Here is a 22,031-nt window from a genome sequence, read left to right on the forward strand (position 1 = left end):
GTCTAGTATCAATCAGACTAAATCCTGGCAGGGAGGTCTCAAACACTGAGTTCTATCTGTTTATCTACATGATTGCTTATCTTATAGCTTCTTAGTCTCGCTGTCCTGGAGATGTGAGTTTAATGTCTGGTTCCTCTGAGAGAACTCTGGTTAGCCAGTTCATGAGGCTGAACCCGCCCACCTTCATGAGTATGAAGGTTTAGGAGGATCCCTAAGGGTTTGTAGATGAGATCGAGAAAATATTCAGAGTCATGCATGCTAGTGATACTGAGGGGGGAGAGTTTGTGGCTTATTAGGTTAAGGACATGTCTTACCAATGGTATGATGAGTGGAAAGAGTTGAAGGGTGAGGATGTTGAGCCTGCTATATGGGTGGAGTTTTCAGAGCCTTTTTTGGACCATTTTTTCCCCATAAATTGAGGGAAGCTAAGGCTGAAGAATTTGTTAATCTGAAGAAGGGGAAGATGAGTGTCAAAGAATATGCATTGAAATTCACCCAGCTGTCTCGCTATGCCCCAGATTTGGTGTCTAATAGGAGGTCACGCATGAGGATATTTACATCTGATCTCTCAAAAGATATTTTATTGGAGTACAAGGGTGATATGCTGAACAATGACATCAATATCTCCAGGTTAGTAGTGTACATGCAACAAATGGGGGAAGAGAAGAAAAAGTAGGATGAGAATGAGAAAAGGGAGCCTAAACAAGCAAAGTCAATTGATTAGAATGGGCAAATAGGACAGACAGTGTTCTAAGAAGAAATTTTGGAGCAATTCCCAGTGATCAGCTAGTTCCCCATCACACAAACCTCCAAGTGATCAGTGGTACCAAAATTTCCAACCTAGCAGTCGGCCCAGGATGAAGGGCACCTAATCTCAAGAGAGCATGACTCAACACTTAAGATCCCATCCTCATTGTAAAAATTGTAGAAAGAATCATGCAGGTAGGTCCTATTTCAGGGATAAGGTATGCTACACTTATGGTCATTCTATCTATTTTTAGAGGGATTGCCCCACAGGGAGGGGATAGTTAGGGGCAATAAGGGCCCAGCTTCTACATCTTCTTCTCTTGTAGCTAACGGGAATTCATATAGAATAGGTGGGAGTCGTAATCAACTTTATGCATTCTCCAACTTCCAAGATTCAGAGGCTTTACCAAATATTGTTACGGGTATGTTATAGATCTTCTCTCGTGATGTGTATGTATTACTTGATCCCGGGTCTACCTTGTCTTATGTGACCCCTTATGTGGCAGTCAATTTTGGTTTTGAGCTTAAAAATAATTTTGAGCCCTTCTCTATTTCTACCCCTTTTGGTGACTTTATTATTTCTAGAAGAGTTTATTGAAATTGAGTGGTGATAGTTTTCCATCGGGTATTATGGTTGATCTAGTAGAACTTTTTATGGTTTATTTTGACGCTATTCTGGGAATGGATTGGCTCCACTAATGTTATGCAACATTAGACAATAGAACTAGAAAGGTCACCTTCTGTTTCCCTAATGAACCAGTGTAACACCCCGAAAGCACCCCCCAGATGTCACACGGTGCTCAAGACTGAGTAGCCCTAAGCTAACCCATGATATCAATACCGCTTGAAACCCATACTAAAAGTGAATTAACATAAATAGAAACTGAAGGTAAATGATTTCATAACTTAATAAAAGACTTTAACTTGGATATCTTAAACAAACTCCTTGATCTTAACACATACACAGTCTAACAAGCCTCTACTATTGGCTAGAGAGCCACTAGGACAGACCCTAGCTGACCCGAACATATGCAGAAATCAAATAACTAAAACACTTGCATCACTGAAAAAAAAGTCTGATAAGCTGGGTCCTCAAACTATGTAGCATCACCAAAAGTAGGGATGTTGGTGATGATGCCCGTAGTGAATCTTGCTGCTGGAAATGAGCACCAAACCCCACATTATAAGACACTATAGCACAGGGACATATATATGAATCAATGGCTTTAGAATCTACTGAGTAGGTGGGGGTGAATGCATAAGTAAAATAACAACTTAATAAATTTCAAATGATACATGCTAAGCGGAAATGACTCACCTTGAGCTTGAATAAATTAAAGGACTACAAGATCATAAAACATGAATAATAGTGCATATGAGCGAACTTAGTGAGCCATAACATTTAGTTTCTAAAGTCTTTACTTTTATTCTTTCTTATGGGAGATTATTCTAACCGACATATTCCATGTGAGCTACCATGGAGTCCAACGTCTTACCCGTGTTGGGGAGAGCTATTCTGCCCTTGCCATAGGAATAGAACCTTAACCTAAGTGATCACTATACTTCTTCCATATTGGGAAAAAACTTAACCTATGATTTCTTATAGTTTCTAGAAATTTAGGATACGCATATCGGCATTTCCTTATCAGTGCTAAATACTACTCCCACAATACATAGATGCTCATACTTAAGAAATCCACCTTAAAATAGCATAAGGGTTTATAAAATGAAAACCCAATTATGATTCTCTTTACTTTAAATCTAAATCAAGATGAACAGTTGAGGATTCTATCTCTTATCTTTAGATCAAAAGATCAAGATTCTCTATAAATCATGTTATAACATATAACAATAGAGCTTAAGAGCATAAACTTCTTGAAAACTCAGTACTTGTACTTAGGACTTAGAATTCATGCTTTTTTCCACAGAAATTCATAACAAAACATTATGCTTAATAATCACCTAGAAATCTTTCAATAATACCCCAATAAAGATAATGAAATTCAAATCACAATATAAATCTCACAAGTCAAAACATAAATATATGTAAACTTTGTTCTACTTAAAGCTTTCAATCATATAGGATGTCATACTACAAGAATATGGTTATTTGGGTATGAACCCTAATTCAAAACAAGTAAATTCAATATCAAAATTATGCAGATTGGGAACAAGGATGGAAGAGTAACCTTGTTCATAAACCCCACATACCTGAAATTTCTTGACTTGTGATGAGATTTGAACCTTAGGACTTGAAAGATAAATTTGTGTGAGGAACCCTAATCTTGATGTTTTTAAAGATGAAAGGAGTGATGATGTTGTTAATTGATTAAGGAATAGAGGAAAAGAACTACTTTTTGGGGGTTATAGGTTGTGGGTTGGAGTTATAAGACAGAAAAACAAAAAGCCCTTTAACTGAACATTATGGAATTTGGTTGTCAGTCTTCACGAGTGCACCATGCGACTCATATGGTGAAGGTACAAATAAGTCTCATTACTCGTAACCTTGGTAGAATCAATATAGTATACACCGATTATCATACAAGTCAAAACCTATGACTAGTAACATCACAATATGACTTGTAGCCCCCCACTCGTAACTTGGATGGAATCTTAGGGAGTCTACACTGATGAACTCACGACTTCCCTTCATACGACTAGTACCATTCTTGAATACTAATAGGGTCAAATCATAACTTAAACTAAGCTCACATCATATTACACTAACATGGACATGACTCACTATATACGACATATATGAAGTATGTACGACTCAAGGTTTTGTGTTATATATTGGACAGTGGCTTCCAGACACGGGGCATTACAATATCTCCCCCTTGGAAACTTTTTTCTTCGAATGTGGTTCACCTAGGATTCCATACTGAATTTAAAATCAAGCTTACTAACTAACACAAGGACTTAACTTATCACAACATAAGATATGATATATGAACACTTAAACAAACTTTAAGAGAAAGAACTTGCTGGAAATAACACTTTACCTTAGGTAGGAACTGAATTGGAGAAAAAGAGATAAGGATACTTGGTCATCATATCTGCTTCATCTTCCCAAGTAGACCCTTCAACCAGTTGGTTTCTCCAAAGAACTTTTACTAATGCTACTTCCTTATTCCTTAGCCTTCGGACATTTTTATCAAGTATCTCCACAAGAATATTCTCATACATCAAAATATCCTTGACCCCAATACTCTCTAGGGGAACTACTAAGGACGAATATCTAATTCACTTCTTAAGCAGCAAAATATGAAACACTGGGTGAACTACAGCTAACCCCATTGGAAGGTTCAATTCATAAGCCACCTCTCCTATATGCTTCATTATCTCGTATGGACCAACAAATTGTGGACTCAACTTCCATTCTTCCCAAATCTCTTTATTACCTTTTTAGGCGACACCTTTAAGAATACCCAATCATCCACTTCAAACTGGATCTCTCTCCTTCTTACATTCGCATATGATTTCTGATGGCTATGAGTAATTTTCAATCTCTACAGAGTCTGGCCCAATCAAAGCCTCTTCACTAACATCAAACCATCCTATAGGTGATCTACATCTATGCCCATACAATGCTTCAAATGGAGCCATCTAAATGCTAGCATGATAACTATTATTGTAAGTGAACTCAATAAAAGGTAGATAGTAATCCCAACTTACATTAAAGTCTAAAACACAGGCCCTCAGCATGTCTTCTAATGTCTAAATTCTGCATTCAGCCTGAACATCTTTCTGTAGATGAAGAGCAGTACTAATCTTAACTTTTGTACCAAGGCTCTTCTAAAAAAATTGCCAAAACTATAAGGTGAATTTTATGCCTCAATTTGAAATGATGGACAAGGGTATCCCATGAATCCTCACTAACTCATGGATATACATTCTAGTATAATCCTCCCCAGTATTTGAAGTCATGACAAGTAGAAAATGGGATGATTTAGTCATTCGATTAACTATAATTCAAATTAAATTAGGTTGACATCTTGTACGAGGCAACCCTATGAGGAAATCCATATTTACTACTTCCCACTTCTAGGTAGGGATACTAATCTCTTGCAACGTATCACCCAGCATTTGGTGTTCAGCTTTAACTTACTAGTAATTCGAAAACTTGGCTACAAACTCGGCTATGTCCCTCTTAATACTATTAGACCAATAAATTTCCCGTAAGTCGCGGTACATCCGAGTGGCACCCAGATGAATGGAATACCTTGAACCATTAGCCTTGGCTAGTATCCTTTCCCTCAAATCGTCTACATTAGAAACACAAAGCCTACCTTGTTAGCAAAGTATACCATCTCCCCCTTAGAATAATACCTCAACCTTCTACTATTGGACTGCTTGCAATATTTGGCTAAGTATAGGATCATTTCACTGTTTCTTCTTCTCTTCTACTACCAAATATTATTTCAAATCGTTCTGAACTACCCTATCTTCAGTGTCAAGAAAATATGCCCCTCAATGAGCCAATGTATGTACATCTTTAGTTAACTCATGCTTTTCTTTCTTCACATAAGACACACTACCCATAGACAGCCTATTTAGTGTGTCTGCTACCACATTGGCCTTTCTCGAATAATAAAGCACATTCATGTCATAATCTTTCAGCAATTCCAACTACCTTATCTAATGAAGATTCTAATCCTTTTGAGAAAATATGTACTGAAGACTCTTATGGTCGGTGAAAACATCAACATGCACACCATAGAGGTAATGTCTCCAAATTGTCAAGGTGAATACCACAACAGCTAACTCCAAATCATAAGCTGGATAATTATTTTCATGATAATTAAGTTGCCTACAAGCATAAGTTATAACTCTCTCATTATTCATCAATACACAACCTAACCCAACTCTAGAAGCATCATAATACACCACAAATCCATTTAACCCCTTTGGCAGGGCTAACACTGGTGCCGAAGTCATTTTATCCTTTAACTCATGGAAACTCTTCTCACACTTATCTGACTATATAAACTTTACTTTTTGGGGTCATCTTAGTCAATGGCGTGGCTATAGAGGAGAACCCTTTAACAAATCTTCTATCATACCTAGCCAAACCCAAAAAGCTCCTGATATTGGATGGAGTGATGGGTCTAGGAAAGTGCTTCACTGCATTAATCTTCTGAGGATCTACATGAATACCAGCCTCTGAAATGACATTCCCCAAGAAGGTGATAGATTCCAATATGAATTCACATTTACAAAAGTTTGCATATAATTGACGGTCCTTGAGGATCTACAGTACTATTCTCAAATGGTCTACATGCTCTTCCTCAATTTTGGAATACACCAGTATGTCATTGTAAATACAATTAAAAATATATCTAAGTAATTCTTGAAGACCCTATTCATTAAATCCATAAAGGCTGCATGCCCATTTGTTAGTCTAAACAACATAACCACAAACTCAAAATGGTCATACCTTGTTTTAAAAGTTATTTTTGAAATGTCTTTCTTCCTAACTTTCAACTGGTGGTATCCCGACCTACGATCAATATTTGAGAACCATCAGACACCCTAAAGTTGATCGAATAAATCATCGATTCTAGGAATGGGATACTTGTTCTTGATGGTAACTTTATTTAGATATCTATAATATATATACATTCTGAGAGTGCCATCTTATTTGCACATGAAAAGGATTGGACCACCGCACAAAGAAACATTGGGCACCTTTATCTAGAGGTCTTTAAGTTGCTTCTTTAACTCTTTAAGTTTAGTCAGAACAATATGATATGGAGGTATCAAAATGGGCTAAGTATCAGGAAGAAGATCAATACCGAATTATATTTCTCTATCTGGAGGTACCTCTGGCAGATCCTTGGGGAAGACCTCAAGAAACTCATTAACTACATAGACTGATTGAATTGTTAGGGCCTTAGACTGAGTATCTTTGACTCAAGCTAAATGATAGATGCACCCTTTTGATATTAAATTTCTAACTTGAGATAAAAGATGAAATGACCATTGGAAGACACATAACTACCCTCCAATTCAAAAATTACTTCATCAAGAAACTGAAACTTCGCCGCGTAGGTGTGATATTCTATTGATGCATAGTATGATTGGAGCCAATCCATGCATAAAATAATATTGAAATCCACCATCTCTAACTTTATTAGGTACGCTAGTATGATATTATAGAGGATGGTGATAGGACACTCCTTATAGACTAGTCTAAAAATAATTGACTCGCCTTCTGGGTAGAAACTAAGAAGGTCTTGGAGAGATTTTCAGGAACTACTCCAAATTTATGGTGACTAATGGAGTTGCATAAAAGAGATTTGATCCTGAGTCTAACAATATATATACATCAAGTTAATAGGTACAAAGCATACTAGTGATAATATCTGGTAAACTCTCCTACTCCTGACGAGACAGTAAAGCATAAAGCCGATTCTGGCACTAACCGCTGCTATTACTGGATGATGTTCCAGGTGGAGGAACTGGGTGTCCTGGCTAAAATTCTACATTAGTAACCAAAGTTTGAGGACGAATATCCCTGTTTCCCTACTTGGGATACAGAAACTCCTTGATCCTGTGGCCCAACTTCCCATAACTATAGCAACCTCTTTTGCCCATCAAACACTCACTAGGATGGGTCCTACCATACTTTTCAAAAGTCCAATAATTGGGCCTCTCAACTAAACACTTCTGAAACCTAGAATTCGAAGTCCCGCCCCTACTTCTCCTACCTGGTCCTGGGTGCAGAGGCACTGGCAGAAGGTGGCGCAGGCATCGATGAGTGAACTTGAAAGTGTGAATGATTTCCCCTTCTAGATATTCACTGACTAGACTCAAACTGTCCAGTCCTAGCTCTCCTGTCTCTCTTTTTTCTTTCCTTTAACTTTTTTGCCTTAATCTATTAAGCGTGAGTCATCAATCGAGAAATGCCCATGTCTCCAATTAGCATGGTATTCCTACAATCCTTAACCAGTAAATCAGACACCTCAGTGACAAACATACTCATATGAGCTCTAGAGTCAGGTAACAACTCTAAAGCATATTTAGACAACTGAGTGAACTTAAGGCAGTTCTTCTTCACTATTATAGAGCCCTTCCTCAGGTTGTTGAACTTATCCACCTTATCCTTCCTACTCTCATATGGAAAGAACATTTTTAGAAATGTATTCTGAAACACCTTTTAATTCATAGGAGCTGTATTCTCACGCCTACCTTTCTTCCACATAACAACTCAATCATAAGAAACATCCTTCAGCTTGTAGGATGCCAACTCTACACTCTCCTCTTTAGTAACATGCATAATTTAAGTAATCTTTCTCACCTTATTAATAAAGAGTTGAGGATCCTCATCCACCTTTAACCTATAAAACTCAGATAGATTTATCATTATAAAGTCCTGAATATTGGCTACAGCTAAATTACCATTTTGCTGAAGTGAGACCACTGACTATAGATTTCTATGAACATTGGCATTCATAGATGGGGCCAACGCTTAAAATGCATCCCAAAATTCAACATAAGATACATTCTTATTCAAAGGGTCTGTGTGCAGGGGTGGTAGATCACTTTTTCTCCATACTTTGGCTCTATGAGGAGGCATATTTTGTCATATAAAATCACGAGTTAAGGCAGATAGAGATAGTTGTAAGTGTGATAGATCATGAGAGAAATAATGATTCCTAACTCATTCCTTAGCCTCTTGATCATAAATGTGGTGCGTTTCACATTCATCATCTAGACTCTACATAACGCAGTTTTTCTGAATCCCTAAGAGTCCTTAAAACCTTAGGCTCTATAATAGTTATGCTTTCCATAGTAAACCTAAGGCAGAATCTTCTGGTGCTTTTATCAAATGTATATCCTAGTATACCTTTAACCTACTTTATTATTATATGATCATGGTTCTCGTTTCTCCTATACGTATATGTATTTTGCATCAGCTTGTCAATGAATTGCTTGGGTATCTTAGTAGAACATAGAAAAACACCTTGAGCCCTATCATGAAGTTCTATAGAAAATTGCTCCATTTGAAATTGAAATTCAATGATAGAATTCTTCATTTCTATATTGATTTATGCCTATTGAACCATGGACTATTTTAGTGCCTCTTCCAAAGAACTTCTAGACTATGGAGCTTATTGCATAAAGTGTTTCTTTTAAATATTCTAGTTCCTATCTGAGGATAAAGTGTGATGGTTTTAGTATTGTGAGTCAAATGTGTTGATTTGATTAACATGAGCCCTTTTCTTCTTCCCCGCATTGAATATAGACATTGGTTTCAAAGTACATCTTAAGTAAGTATGGTTTTTACCACACATGAGATAAAACAATGTAGTTTTCTAAACTCCCTACACTTGTTAAATATGTTGCGCTCAAAGCTATAAAAATTTTCTCTGCCAATGAAACTATTCGACTAATATCATCTCAGATAGCTAACACCTTATCCAAACAAAGATTGCTCAATATTTGTTAGAAGTGAATATTTTCTAGGATCTATATAGTCTCAATGACCTATATATATAAGTTTGATCAATGCCACTATTTTATGATAACTCTATGAAAAAAATTTCCCTTGAGCTATAGCATCTAACAAAGTTTGAATCTGACCTCAATCCTTCGCTGAAATTATGCACAGTGATCTCCTTAGACTAGTGGTAGTATGGATAGTCTCTTACATATCCTTTATATCATTTCTAATCTAGGGTAAGGGATTCATCATCCTTCTACACTTAAATCCATAATTTTTACCTCTAAGTTATTTTATTTTTCTAGAGGAGAAGAACCTATTGATAAACCTATATGACTAGATTTTACATGATGTAATAAAACCAATAAGTTCACTTGGCAGCCACTACTATGCCTCTCAAATCAATGAAAAGGGAACATTATCTACTTCAGATATTTATCTAACATAGTTTGATAGTTGAAATTTTTTCTCAAGATGACAAACTCTTGTAGATGATTTTGTGGTTCTTTATGTGGTTTTTTCTGATATTGACAAGTGTTCTTCTCTAGTCTCACCATTCTTTCTCACGGCATAAAATTTCCTATGATATTCAGTTTCACAATAGTTTTGGAGGCATTCTCTTGATTTTCCATGCAAATTTCAACACATGTGGTGTAGCAGTAGGCTGGTTTGTAGCCCTATCTATTGCATCATTTGAATTGTGAGGAAGGTTTGGGTTGTTCAGATTATAGCATATGTTCTCAGCCCTTTGAGGGAAGATTCCAGTTTCTGATCAATTGGAATCACAATATTTCCTTGACTTTGGGTGTTTATCATAAACTAACCTCAAACCTAAAAATAAACAAAAACAACAAATAAAAGAAAATTTTAAATATCTCAAAAATCTAAAATAGTAACAATTTCAAATCAAATCACTGACAATGATGTAAAAAAACTAGTTGTATCTAATGCATGCGCAAGCACATGCGTTCTAATAAGTAACATAGGACCAGTTAGTCTAGATATCAATACCATATGTATTTCATGAATTGATTAAATAGATAGCAATCTTATAGTTTTTATAGTAGAAAAAATAATAAAAAGTCATTTTGTGTTTTGAAAGTAACTAAGAGCAAATTGAAGCAAATCAAAGATTTATAGATTATGATTTATATTAGAAAGATAATCTAGGATTATAGTAATTCAAAAATCTAATTGGGTCTTCATACCATACGTTTAGTTGATTCATGAATTACTAGTTGCTAGTTAATAATTCCAATTTTGAGAATCTTTTCAAATAAACTTTACACCTACTTGACTATTCCTAAAATCTATATTCCTATAGTGGTCGGACGATAGTGAAATATATGTGATTTATTTTCCATATCAACTTCGCAAGACTAAAGATTGTACTCCTATCTACATTAGCAAATTGTTTCCATTTTCTATAGACTTCATAAAAATGACCCATATTTCCTTATTTCGTACATAATTTTTCTATTCCTATTCCAAGCTATGAACCATAAATAGTATTTGAGAGGTTGTCAATCTTCCAAATACTTAATATCAAGATAAGACAGTAATTTAAAAATTGTAATCGAACCAAATAATATAGCATTCAAACCACAACTTTTATTTATTTAACCACTTGTAATACCCCAAAACTTTTCCTTTCTCAAACCTATCCTTAAATTAGTAAACTAGTAAAAAAAAGACAAAGTTCTAAAGCAATACGACACATTGTAAGAGTCACACAATGAGAGCATGAGTCATAGATGACTAATTCTATGTTATCCCTTAGATAATAAGGTCCGCAGCACCTACGAGATATATTATAATATGTACAATAATAGTATGATTCATACTATGCACTCGTGGTACTCTATTTCAGAGAGTTGTCAAACTCATCTCAGGGACCATAACACCCTTGTATAAGCGATGGAATGATGATAAGAGTTATATGTTGACACGTACTAATCACCAGAGTTAAAAAACTCCATAAGGAACCAAGACTCAATAAATATGATTCATGGGATCAATGTATGAGTCGTACCACCACTTATATGACCCCAAACTACAACATATCCAATTAATTCCTAGATACCATGAGTTAAAGCCACGACTCGTGGTATCAAGGTATGGGTTGTACTATTTGCATATACTCTTTGAATTAGAAAAGACACAAAGTATCCTACAAACCATGGGCTTATGTACAAATCGTACTATGTCTACTGAGGATAATTTTTCAAGAATTTTAAAACTATTTCTCAAGGGTATTTTCATTCTTTCCCAATCTTTTAACCCCTAAATTATATTGTTATAGATTCCTTAAAGGGATATTAGAGGTTAAACCATTAATTATTTCCCTCATTTGCATAGATTAACACTTAGAACATTAAAAAGAGCGATTCAAGTCCCTTCAAGACTAAGACTAGGGTTCTTCTCAAAGTCAAATTCACATGCCCTCAGTCTAAGGTTTCTTCTGTCCAGGTATATGAGGATTTAACCAGGGTTAATTCCACCTTTGTTTGAAAAGAAATTCAGTTTTAAAATTGTAATTTCATGAAATATGATTTAGGATCCATACCCAACTTTATGGTTTTGGTTGGATTTCATTATTCACAAGTTTCTTATGATTATTACTCTCATAAAGTACATGTTCATAATTCTCAAAAATTAGTTACTATTTAAAGCATGATGTGTGATTTAACATAACATTTACATGACTTTAGTTGATTTAGATACATCTTCAAGAATTGACCTCAGGATCTCAAATTTTAGGTACAATTGAACGTAACTAGTTACATGAAGTTAAATACCTCATTCATTTAGTAAATTTTGAACTAGTTCATGTTTAATTTTTGAAATATTAGATTTTCTTATTATGAGATAGTAATCACTAGTTTAGCAGTAGTATTTAGCATCGAGCGAGCTAGGGTTCTAAATATCTAAGTCCCAAAACTATGTGCCACCATATTTTTATTTTGCCCAACACATATCCATAAAGCTATTTTAGACTTATATCCTTACTTCCTAGTTACAAAACTATGATTTTACTTTTGGACAAGTGTACAAAAGTCTGCTATTTCATCCAGTTTTGCTTACTAAATCTACAGGTAGTTTTACAAATATGTTCAATATATCTACATTATTACATACCTCACATGCTTAATATATTTTATAGTAATAATTACATACCATTTTTGTGCTATATCTTATTATTATATAGGTTTTGGTTACCAATCTTAGACATACAATTAGACATACTCTAGTGCAAAATTTAAAGACAACTTTGGTGAGTCATCATTATTTGAGGACAAATTTATTTCATTTATGCCCAGCATAAACTTTGTTTTAGTCTTAAATTTGGTTTTAATTCTTCTAAGAGTTAGCAAGGGATCTTGTCTCAACAGCTCAATTAGTTTATATAAGCTTCATACATAGTTGATTTATTAGTTGTTTTGATGATTGTTGAATAGTATTTTATTTAAGTCTGACATAAATTTAATTTTATAGCTGCCCACATTAGTATCATTATGCTTCTGCACGGTATTTACAACATTAATTTTAGTAGCATGCAAATATCAAGGTTATTTTGGGACCACTCATGGTTCTAAGAACCATCTCTCATTCAGGGTGTAGACTCAAGACCTAACAAACTTAAAATTAGGGTATCAGGTTTAAAGTGTTATAAAGTATTTAAAAGTCATGTTAAGTAAAGTCTTTAATAGGTATGAATTTCACCACACCTTTGAGGGAGAGGCTATGAGAAATTTTTTGGAAACCATACCTTTTTTCATATTCATAATTCTGAGATAGAATTTGGATCTATTTATTACCATCTAACACATGTTTTATGTATTTCAAATAATGCCTCTATGCAAAAACAATGGATGGGGAAATAATCAAAATATATATCTAACTACATCTGCAAATTATGATGTCACTAATAAAGAGTTCTAGAAGGGGATACAGATGTTGGAAAGGGACATAACTACTTACGTGAATTAGCAGGTAGTAGCCCATGCAAATCTAAATAAAAATTAAGTCGCTTCTAGATTTTGAGATTTTATAAGGATGAATTCATCTATGTTTTAGTGCTAATACCTTCATCACCTAGTTCTCAATATCCAACACCCAGACCTTGGTATGATCAAAAGAGAAGGAAATTAGTCTCTTATTCATAAGTTAGTTCTGGAAAGAGAAATTCTAATGCCACTTGTAACAAGTGTTGTAAAAACAACCTATGAGAGTGAATTTATGCCAATGAGGGATTATTTTTATGGATAAATTATCCACAAATTGAAAAAATTCCCCTTTGCCAATGAAGGAAATGGTGGAATAGCTCTCAATCTACTTCTTCAACAGCTCCAACTGTTCTTCCAGCTCAGTGCCTCTTTTAATATAGGCAGTGTTCAGTGTTAGAACCATTTTTATGTAGTTTTATATATCTAAGATTAGAAAAGCTTACCATATATGGTTTGTGGTATGTTATAGGTCTTTTCTCATGATGTATAGGCTTTGCAAGGGATAGGGGCTTCTTTGTCTTTTATGATCTCTTATGTTGCCTAAAAATTTAGAGTTAGTGCCAAGTAACTGTTATAAACCTTTCTATGTTCCACTCTAGTTAGTGAGTTAGTTTTAGTTAAGCGGGTGTATAGAAATTACCCAATTATTAGTCCTTCACAAAGTCACCATAGCTGATCTAGTTGAGTTAGACATGAAGACTTTGATGTTATTATTGTCTTAGATTGGTTATAGTCTTATTATGCCTTAATTGATTATAGAAACACAACCATAAAATTTCAATTCCTAGATAAACTAGTCTTAAAGTGGGAAGGTAGTCCCACAGTGCCTATAGATAGTTTTATCGCTTATCTTAAGGCTAAGAAGATGATTTCTATGGGTTAAATCTATCATATAGTTCAGCTTAAGGACTCTAAGTTTGAGATCTCATCTTTTTAGTAAGTTCTAATAGTTAGTGAATTTCTAAAAGTGTTTCTCGAGGAGCTTCTTAGAGTCCCTCCTGAACAGTAGATCTATTTTTGAATAGACCTTCATCTATATAGCAGCCCACATGTATTCCTTCTTATAGAATGTGCTCGAGCTGAGCTTAAGGAATTAAAAGAGTTATTGAAAAACCTTTAGATAGATATTTTATCCAACATAGTATTTCCCAATAGGGTGCTCTAATTTTTCATGCAAAATTTGCATTGATTATTGTCATTTAAACAAAGCATAATCAAGAATAAGTATCCATCCCTATGATCTCTAACTTGTTTGACCAGTTTTAGGGTGGCAATTGTTTCTCTATGATTAACCTCAAATTTAGTTATCATTAGTTTAAGGTTATGGAGTATGTATCCTAAAGGCAACATTTAGGAATCAATATGATCACTACGAATTTGTAGTTATATCTTTTGGACTAGAAAATGCTCACGTATTTTTATGGACTTGATAAATAGAGTATTCAAATAATACTTGGATATGTTCATCACTATCTTCATAGATGACATTTCTATCTACTCCCTTAATAAATAGGAGTATGTAGATTATGTGAGAGTTGTGTTACAAACTATCAAGGACCGTTAGTTATTTGCTAAATTTGGAAAGTGTGAGTTTTGATTGAAAAGCATAGAAACAATTCCCTATCCTGATTGAGCTTCTCTATGATACAAGAAATCTAATGAAGTCAGTTGTATTTTTTGTTCATGTTGTGTCTAGATAGGATTTCTAGGTAAATTATCAAAGATAGAAGCATTAATGAACTTTCCTAGACACATTTCTCCATTAGCTATCAAGAGCTTTTTGGAACAATTTGATTATTATAGAAGGTTCTTTAAGGGAATCTCAGATATAGCTACTTCACTAACTAGGTTGACTTAGAAAATGGTTGAAGTTTTAGTGTTCCAAATCTTATGAGAAGAGATTTAAGGAATTGATCTCTCGACTCACTTATGCTCCAGTTTTGACTTTGGTAAAGTGCTTAGATAGTTTTATAGTCTATTGTGATGCATCCAGAGTTAGCCTTTGGTGTGTGTTGATGCATCATAGTAACATTATTTAGTCTTCTAAATAATTTTAGTTTTATGAGACGAACTACCAAAATCATAACCTGATATTCGCAGTTGTGATATTTTCCCTAAAGAAAGACACTATTTGTATGGTGTTCTTGTTGATATATTCTCAAAAAATAAGAGTTTGTCAACTGTATTTAGTCCAAAGGATTTGAATCTTAGACACTGGAGGTGGATTTAGATCTTATAAGATTTCAAAATGAGTATGCTTTCCCATCCAGGCAAAACCAATATAGTGGATGATGCTCTTAGAAGGTTTTCCATGGGTAGTGTGGGCTATGTTACAAAAGAAAGGAAAGAATTGACTAAGGTGAAAAGGCTTGCTCAATTAGAAATTCATCTTACATACTCAACATATAGTTGTATTATCATTCAAAATGGTTTGGAGTCTTCTCTTATGATGGTTATTAAGTTGAAAGAAGTTGCCCACAATTAGAAAGTGGAGTTATTCTCCAAGGATAGAGATGGTGTTCTTTGTTATTAGGGTCATTTTTGTATTCCAGATATAGGTGATTTGAGATAGCAAATATTAACTGAGGCTCATAGATATCAGTATTCTATTCATCTAGGTGCTACCAAGATGTTCCATAATCTATGAAAAGTCTATTGGTGGAATAACACAAAGACAGATATTGCAAGTTTTATAGCTAAGCTCCCTAGTTGCTAGGAGGTAAGGTAAAGCTTTAGATATTGAAAGGTATGACTTAGGACATTAGTACTCCTACTTAGGTGGGATATTATTAACATGGACTTCATCATAAGTTTACCTTGCATATGACGACAATATGATTCTATTTGGGTGGTTGTATAAAGGATGACTAAGTCAGCTCCTTTTTTGTCTGTCAAGACTGCAAATTCAGCAAAGGATTTAGGCTCTATATTTGTAAGTTAGTTAGATGTATGTAGTTTCCTTATATATTATCTTATATAGGGGTACGTAGTTCACATCTCAACTTGGGAAGTCTTTCTTTAAGGGTCTTAGTACCCGAATAGATCTTAGTTAAACATTTTATCCACAGGAAGATGGTTAGGTAAAGTGGAGCATTCAGATTTAGAGGATATGTTGAGATCTAGCTTGATTGGTTTCAAAGATAACTAGATAATCACTTACCTTTTATAGTGTTTGTTTACAATAACAGTTCCATTCTAATATTCAATGGATCCTTTTGAGGCACTTTATAGGTGGAGATGTCAGCCTCCTAGCAGTTGGTTTAAGGTAAGTGAATCTACTTTGATAGGTCCAAATTAGGTTCATAAAGCTATATATGAGGTTCAGATAATTAGATAAGGGTATAAAACCATTCAAAGTCATAAAAAGTCTTATACATGTGTAAGGAGGAGAGAATTTGACTTTTTTATTAATGATTGTGTGCTTTTGAAAGTTTCACCCATGAAAGAGATAATGAGGTCTAATAAAAAGGGGAATCTTAGTCACCTCTATTTTTCCTTATATGATTTTGAGAAGTATATGAAATATGGCTTAAGAGTTATAGTTTCCTATTGATTTTGCATCAGTGCATCCAGTTTTCCATGTTTCATTATTGAAGAAGTGCATTGGTGATCCGACTTTGGTAGTACCATAGGAAAATATTGGTGGTAAAGGATAGTATTTATTATGAAGAGGTTCTAATTGAGATGATTAAATTTAGAAATAGGGAAGTCACACCAATGAAGGTTCAATGGAAAAATCATTTTGTTGAGGGAGCTACATAGGGAGCAGAAATAGACATGATGGCCAAGTACCCCATATTTTCAGTCCCAATGTTGAGACATCTTGACATAATAGTTTTTCTCATATAATTTATATTTATCTTCATGTCCCTATCAGTCATTCATAACTTTCTAGAATAAATACATATTTGGTGAGTTTTAGTTGACTTCCTACTATCAGTTGAATCATTTATCTTGTTAGCATTTCAGATTTGAAAAAATATTTTCATGGGTAGTACTACCATCCCTAACAATTCAGCTCAATTTCATCATTATTCTAGGTTAAATGATCTTAAAGGGAGACATTGTAACACTTCAACACTTTTTCATAAGATTAGAAAATCAGTAGAAAAGACAAAGTTCTGGACCAATATGATTCACTATACGAGTCATACTATGATATGGCATATTGTAGAACTAATTCGTGGTATGTTTACCCTTAGAGAGTAAGGTCCCTAGTAGCCATGATCCATGGTAGGATCCGTACATTCATTGCATTAGTCATACTATACACTTAAGCTACTATCATGCAGAGAGTTATAAGCTCGTCTTAGTGACCAGAAATCCCTTATATGAGTCTTGGGACAATGGTATGAGTCGTATGATGACTCATACTAATCAAGATCTGAGAGTTCTCAAACTCCCTACGGAATATGACTTACTTAGTACAAGTTTTGGGATCAATGTATGAGTCATACCATGACTTGTAGGATCCCAAACCAGAATCCATGCACTGATTCATAGATACCACAAGTCATAGCCACGACTCGTGGTATAAAGATACTGGTTGTTTTATTGTCCTAAACTCCCTAAATTTGAATAGATCTAAAGGGTCCTAGGAACTACAAGTCTATGTATGACCATTGGTTTACGGTATGAGTCATACTAAGACTCGTTAAACAGTTTTTTATAAAATTAAAAATAGTTTCTCAGGGGTATTTTCATCCTTTTTTACATTCTAAGCCCTAAACTATGTAATTTTAGCTTTCTTAGAGAGGTTTAAAGGATAAACCATTAGTTCTTTCCCTATTCTTATGGATTAACACTTATAACATCAGAAAGAGCAAATCAAGTCCCTTCAAGCCTAAGACTAGGGTTCTTCTCAAAGTCAAATTCTCAAGCCTTCAGTCCAAGTATGTGAGAATTCAACAAGGACTCCCTAAACCCTGGTGTCCAAAGAAATTCAGGTTTTAAATTATAATTTCATGAACTATGATTTAGGGTTCATATTGAACTTAATGATTTTTATAGGATTCTATTAATCACAAGTTTCTTATGATTATTACTCTTATAAAATATATGCTCATGAATCTACACCCTTAATTATATCTTAAATCATGATGCATGAGTTAACTTGACATTTATATGAATTTACTTGACTTAGATAATGTCATAATCCAAACCTGGGCCTGGCCATGATGGGTATCGCAAGTCCGATGTGGACTGGAGACCACCCCCTTAGACTTACCTCAAGAGCACATTAATAATAAATAATAGAATACAACTAAGATAGTTGTAATACCCCATATTTCCCTAGCTCAGTTTAACTCTCAGTACATGAGTATTCCTATATAAATTTTTTAAAATACTCAAAATTTTTCAGTTTAGAGCTTACCATTGTGTAGAAAATTCAGTCAGCTTTCCAACAATATAAAATTCATCCAAATCCGATACCCAGACGAAGAGTTGGAGTAATTTTTGTAAAATAGTGCACCAACTGGCACATCACCGCGTCGTGCTAAGAGTCCAAATGGCAATTGTCATTTTTCAGTGAGAGAACACAATTCCACCGCATCATTCCACTAGCCATTTTCCCAATTGTCATTTTCCAGTATGGCAACGTGATACAACCGCGTCATGCTACAAGCACATTTAACATTCGTCCCTTTTGAACAGTCTCAGCCATATTCCATGGCTCACCGTGATTCCACCGCGTCAAGGTGAAGCCCAAAATTAGGATTTTCAGTGACGAATTTTAATAACTTTCCAAGGGTAAATTGGTATTTTTCTCGCAGCCCTAATCAGTCCTAAACATGAAATTAAGCCCTAAAAGAGCACTAATTTCTCATTATTTGATTATTTACTCAAGGATTAAATCGTTCTCTCTCAAAAGGGTAAAACCCTAGCTTCAAGAATCAAGAATAATTCTCAAGAATTCCTTCAAGAACCTTCAATAATAAATCTTCTCACGTATGTTAGAAGTTCATCTATGGGTTTCTTTCACCCATAGAGTCCAAGAATCCCTTTTTTAAAAACTACAAGCTTATTGATTCATGATTTATATGACTAAATTGAATTGTATTCATGTTCATGATATTAAGTAGGTTTCAATCCATGATTTAATTGCAAGTATCATGAAATTAAATAGAATGTGTGATGAATATGTGATTATCATGATAAACCCTTGAATTTACAATTTATTAATGTATTTATAATGTTCATGTGTTTACTACTATTATGTGAAATAATCATGCTCCCCAAGTGTTTGATAAAATGCCCATGTGAATTGGATAGTGCTATCATGACGTATCATTATGTGGTCCCATTCATGTGCAAGTTCACGTATATCAAGTGTTTCACAAAATGTATAAATGAATGTATTGTTAACAAGCAAATATTATTATGCTTTCAAGGTTATGTTATGCTTTATTTTCAATGCTATTGAGTCGGGGGTATTCAATACCTAAAAATCTAATTGTTCCGTAGAGCCATAGTCAGTACAAAGTAGTCTCAGTAATGTAATGATCAGTAGTATTCAGTTAGTTACATAACTCAATGCAATTGGGTATCAGTCTTGTTCAGCTCAGTATAGTAATTAGTGTCTTTAGTTGGGAGTAGAATTCAGCACCGTGTAAACCTAATTATGGGGGCTCATCTTCCAGTAAAGGGTGTGACCCTTAGTAACAGTCCTTACATTCCAGAACTATGTAGCCAGCGTAGGTTGAGACATCAACCTGCCAGTTGAGGGTTGATGAGGTGTTTTACCTGCCAGTTAAGGGTACCACCATTCTCGTTCAGGGAACCTGCCAGATGAGGGTGACTCTTCATCTTATATTTACCCGTGGCACGGTACTAACACTCTTCCAACTGGGGTTACAGGTTGGACCCCAGTTATCTTATTTGGGGCATGTCGGTTAGATGATTACTTCCTACAGTTTCAGTCTTAGTCTCAGTATAGAACTCAGTTTAGTTCTACAGAATCAAGAATGTCAGATACAGTCATCCAGTTATCAGTAATTCAGTTATCAGTATTCTCAGATATCAATTACTCACTTATCAGAAATCAGTACCCAGGTTCAGTAAAAGCCTAGATACAGTATACATGTTTATGCACAGTATTACATAATATTTATAGCAGTATTAGTTACCCATATACTCTTATTCAATTATATTTATATCATTTAGTCAGTTATTGTTCATGCATATAAACCCTTGTAGTCAGCCTTACCTTGCATAGATATGACATTGGAAGTCCACTTTAGCCTAAAATCCTAATCTTGTATAGATGTTATCCCTAGTCACCCACTTTGAGTCGTTGGACCTTTCTTTGGTAAACACATTGCAAGCCATGAGCCTTTCAATTTTTATCCCTCCTTTTAACCCTACCCTTCTTAAATTTTAAAATCAAACTTGAGGCTAAAAGCTTATATTGGGGGTGGTGAAGATTGGAAAAGGTAACTTTGGTCCACGAAGTTGTAAGTTAGTGCCTAAGAGCTTAGGCATTGAGAACAAATGAATAAGAAAAAAAAAAGGATCCAACAAAGAAAATAAAAGTATGAAGTGTGAAAGAAAATGGGTGAACCAAGGAAATAAAAGTAGGCACATGTGTAAAAAGTGAAAATAAAGAAGTGGCCGATAATCAAAAGTTTGATAGAATAGTGTGATGTAGATGTTCAAGGAGGGTATATCCATGTTGTTCCTAAATGATATCCTACCCTACCCCAAACCTATGTTACAAGCTTAAAAAAACCCTTCGATATCTCCAACCAAGTGTATTTATTGTAGTGGTAATTGATGAACAGGGGATTGCCTATGGCATGGTACTTGTTAGAAATAAGAGTCCTTGGGAAAAATAGATTTTTGCACTTAAATCCCTGGTTGCATATTTGATAACTTGGTGTGTGGAATTTTTCTTCTGAGGAGGAGGCATGTAAACAAGTTGAGGTGGGTGATTTTATCATTTCCTAAAAAATGAGGGAAAAGGAGTATAATGTAGTTGAGGTCAAAGTTGAGTCACCTCTAGAGTATTAGTGACTATTGCATGGCTCCTCTTTAAAGTCTTTTTTATCCTTGTAAATTGCATTTTTTGTAGAGGGGTGTCGTGTGAATAACTTTGCTATGTTTGAAAGCTACTTGTGGTAGTAATCAAGTAGAGGTCATTGTGCTCATTGGGTCATAATATTTGGGCATAAATGTGCATTTTCTCATGGTAAGAGGTAGTATTGCTTGAGAACAAGAAAATCTTTAAGTTGGGGGTGTTTATGAGTGGTAAATGTACCACTCATTTGAACTCAACATTCATACACACTACTATGATTTGATTGTATAAATGAGACATATTTGAATGTAATTTCCACATTTTGTAGGTATACAGGTTATGAGATGGAAAGATGTTGATTGGAGCTAAAAATATCAAAAGAAGGAAGGAAGTGCAACTGCAGGACCTGAAGAAGGAACCATCCTCAGTTACCATGATCGCAGCCCGTCAAGCCAGGTCAAAGTGCCATGATCGCAGTGATCTTACCACAATTATGGTAGCTGCAATTGCGGATAAGTGTCAGTGATCGCGGCAATGTGGGATTATACCTAGGGGTTGTTTTGTAATTTCACACAGTCATCCCTAATTCCCTTAAGTAGCTCAAACCCTTTCTCATTTTGGACAATCGCCAATCTTTGGAAGTTTTATTTTACCACCTAGGTTTCAATTTTGAGGGATCATTATTGGACTAATTTAGTGTGAAGAAGACATTAGAGTGACTCCTAACTGGAGAATTAGAAAGTTCCATAAAATATTTGTTCAGATTTAAAGCTTAAAGTTCCATTCTCTTTATCTTTCATGAATTAATTTGATG

The 22,031-nt window shown here is 34.7% G+C and overlaps 1 protein-coding gene across 1 annotated transcript in view; it reads left to right on the forward strand.

The window, feature by feature from the left end:
* Positions 1-367: 367 nt before the first annotated feature.
* The window catches only part of LOC124888904, a 42,183-nt gene continuing 20,519 nt past the window's right edge, over positions 368-22,031 (forward strand). Inside the window, exon 1 of the mRNA XM_047400190.1 lies at positions 368-630. Within this exon, the coding sequence (XP_047256146.1) occupies positions 368-630 (263 nt within the window). The remainder of the gene's footprint in view (positions 631-22,031) is intronic.

The sequence above is a fragment of the Capsicum annuum genome, chromosome 11 (assembly GCF_002878395.1).
Source record: "Capsicum annuum cultivar UCD-10X-F1 chromosome 11, UCD10Xv1.1, whole genome shotgun sequence".
Lineage (NCBI taxonomy): Eukaryota > Viridiplantae > Streptophyta > Magnoliopsida > Solanales > Solanaceae > Capsicum > Capsicum annuum.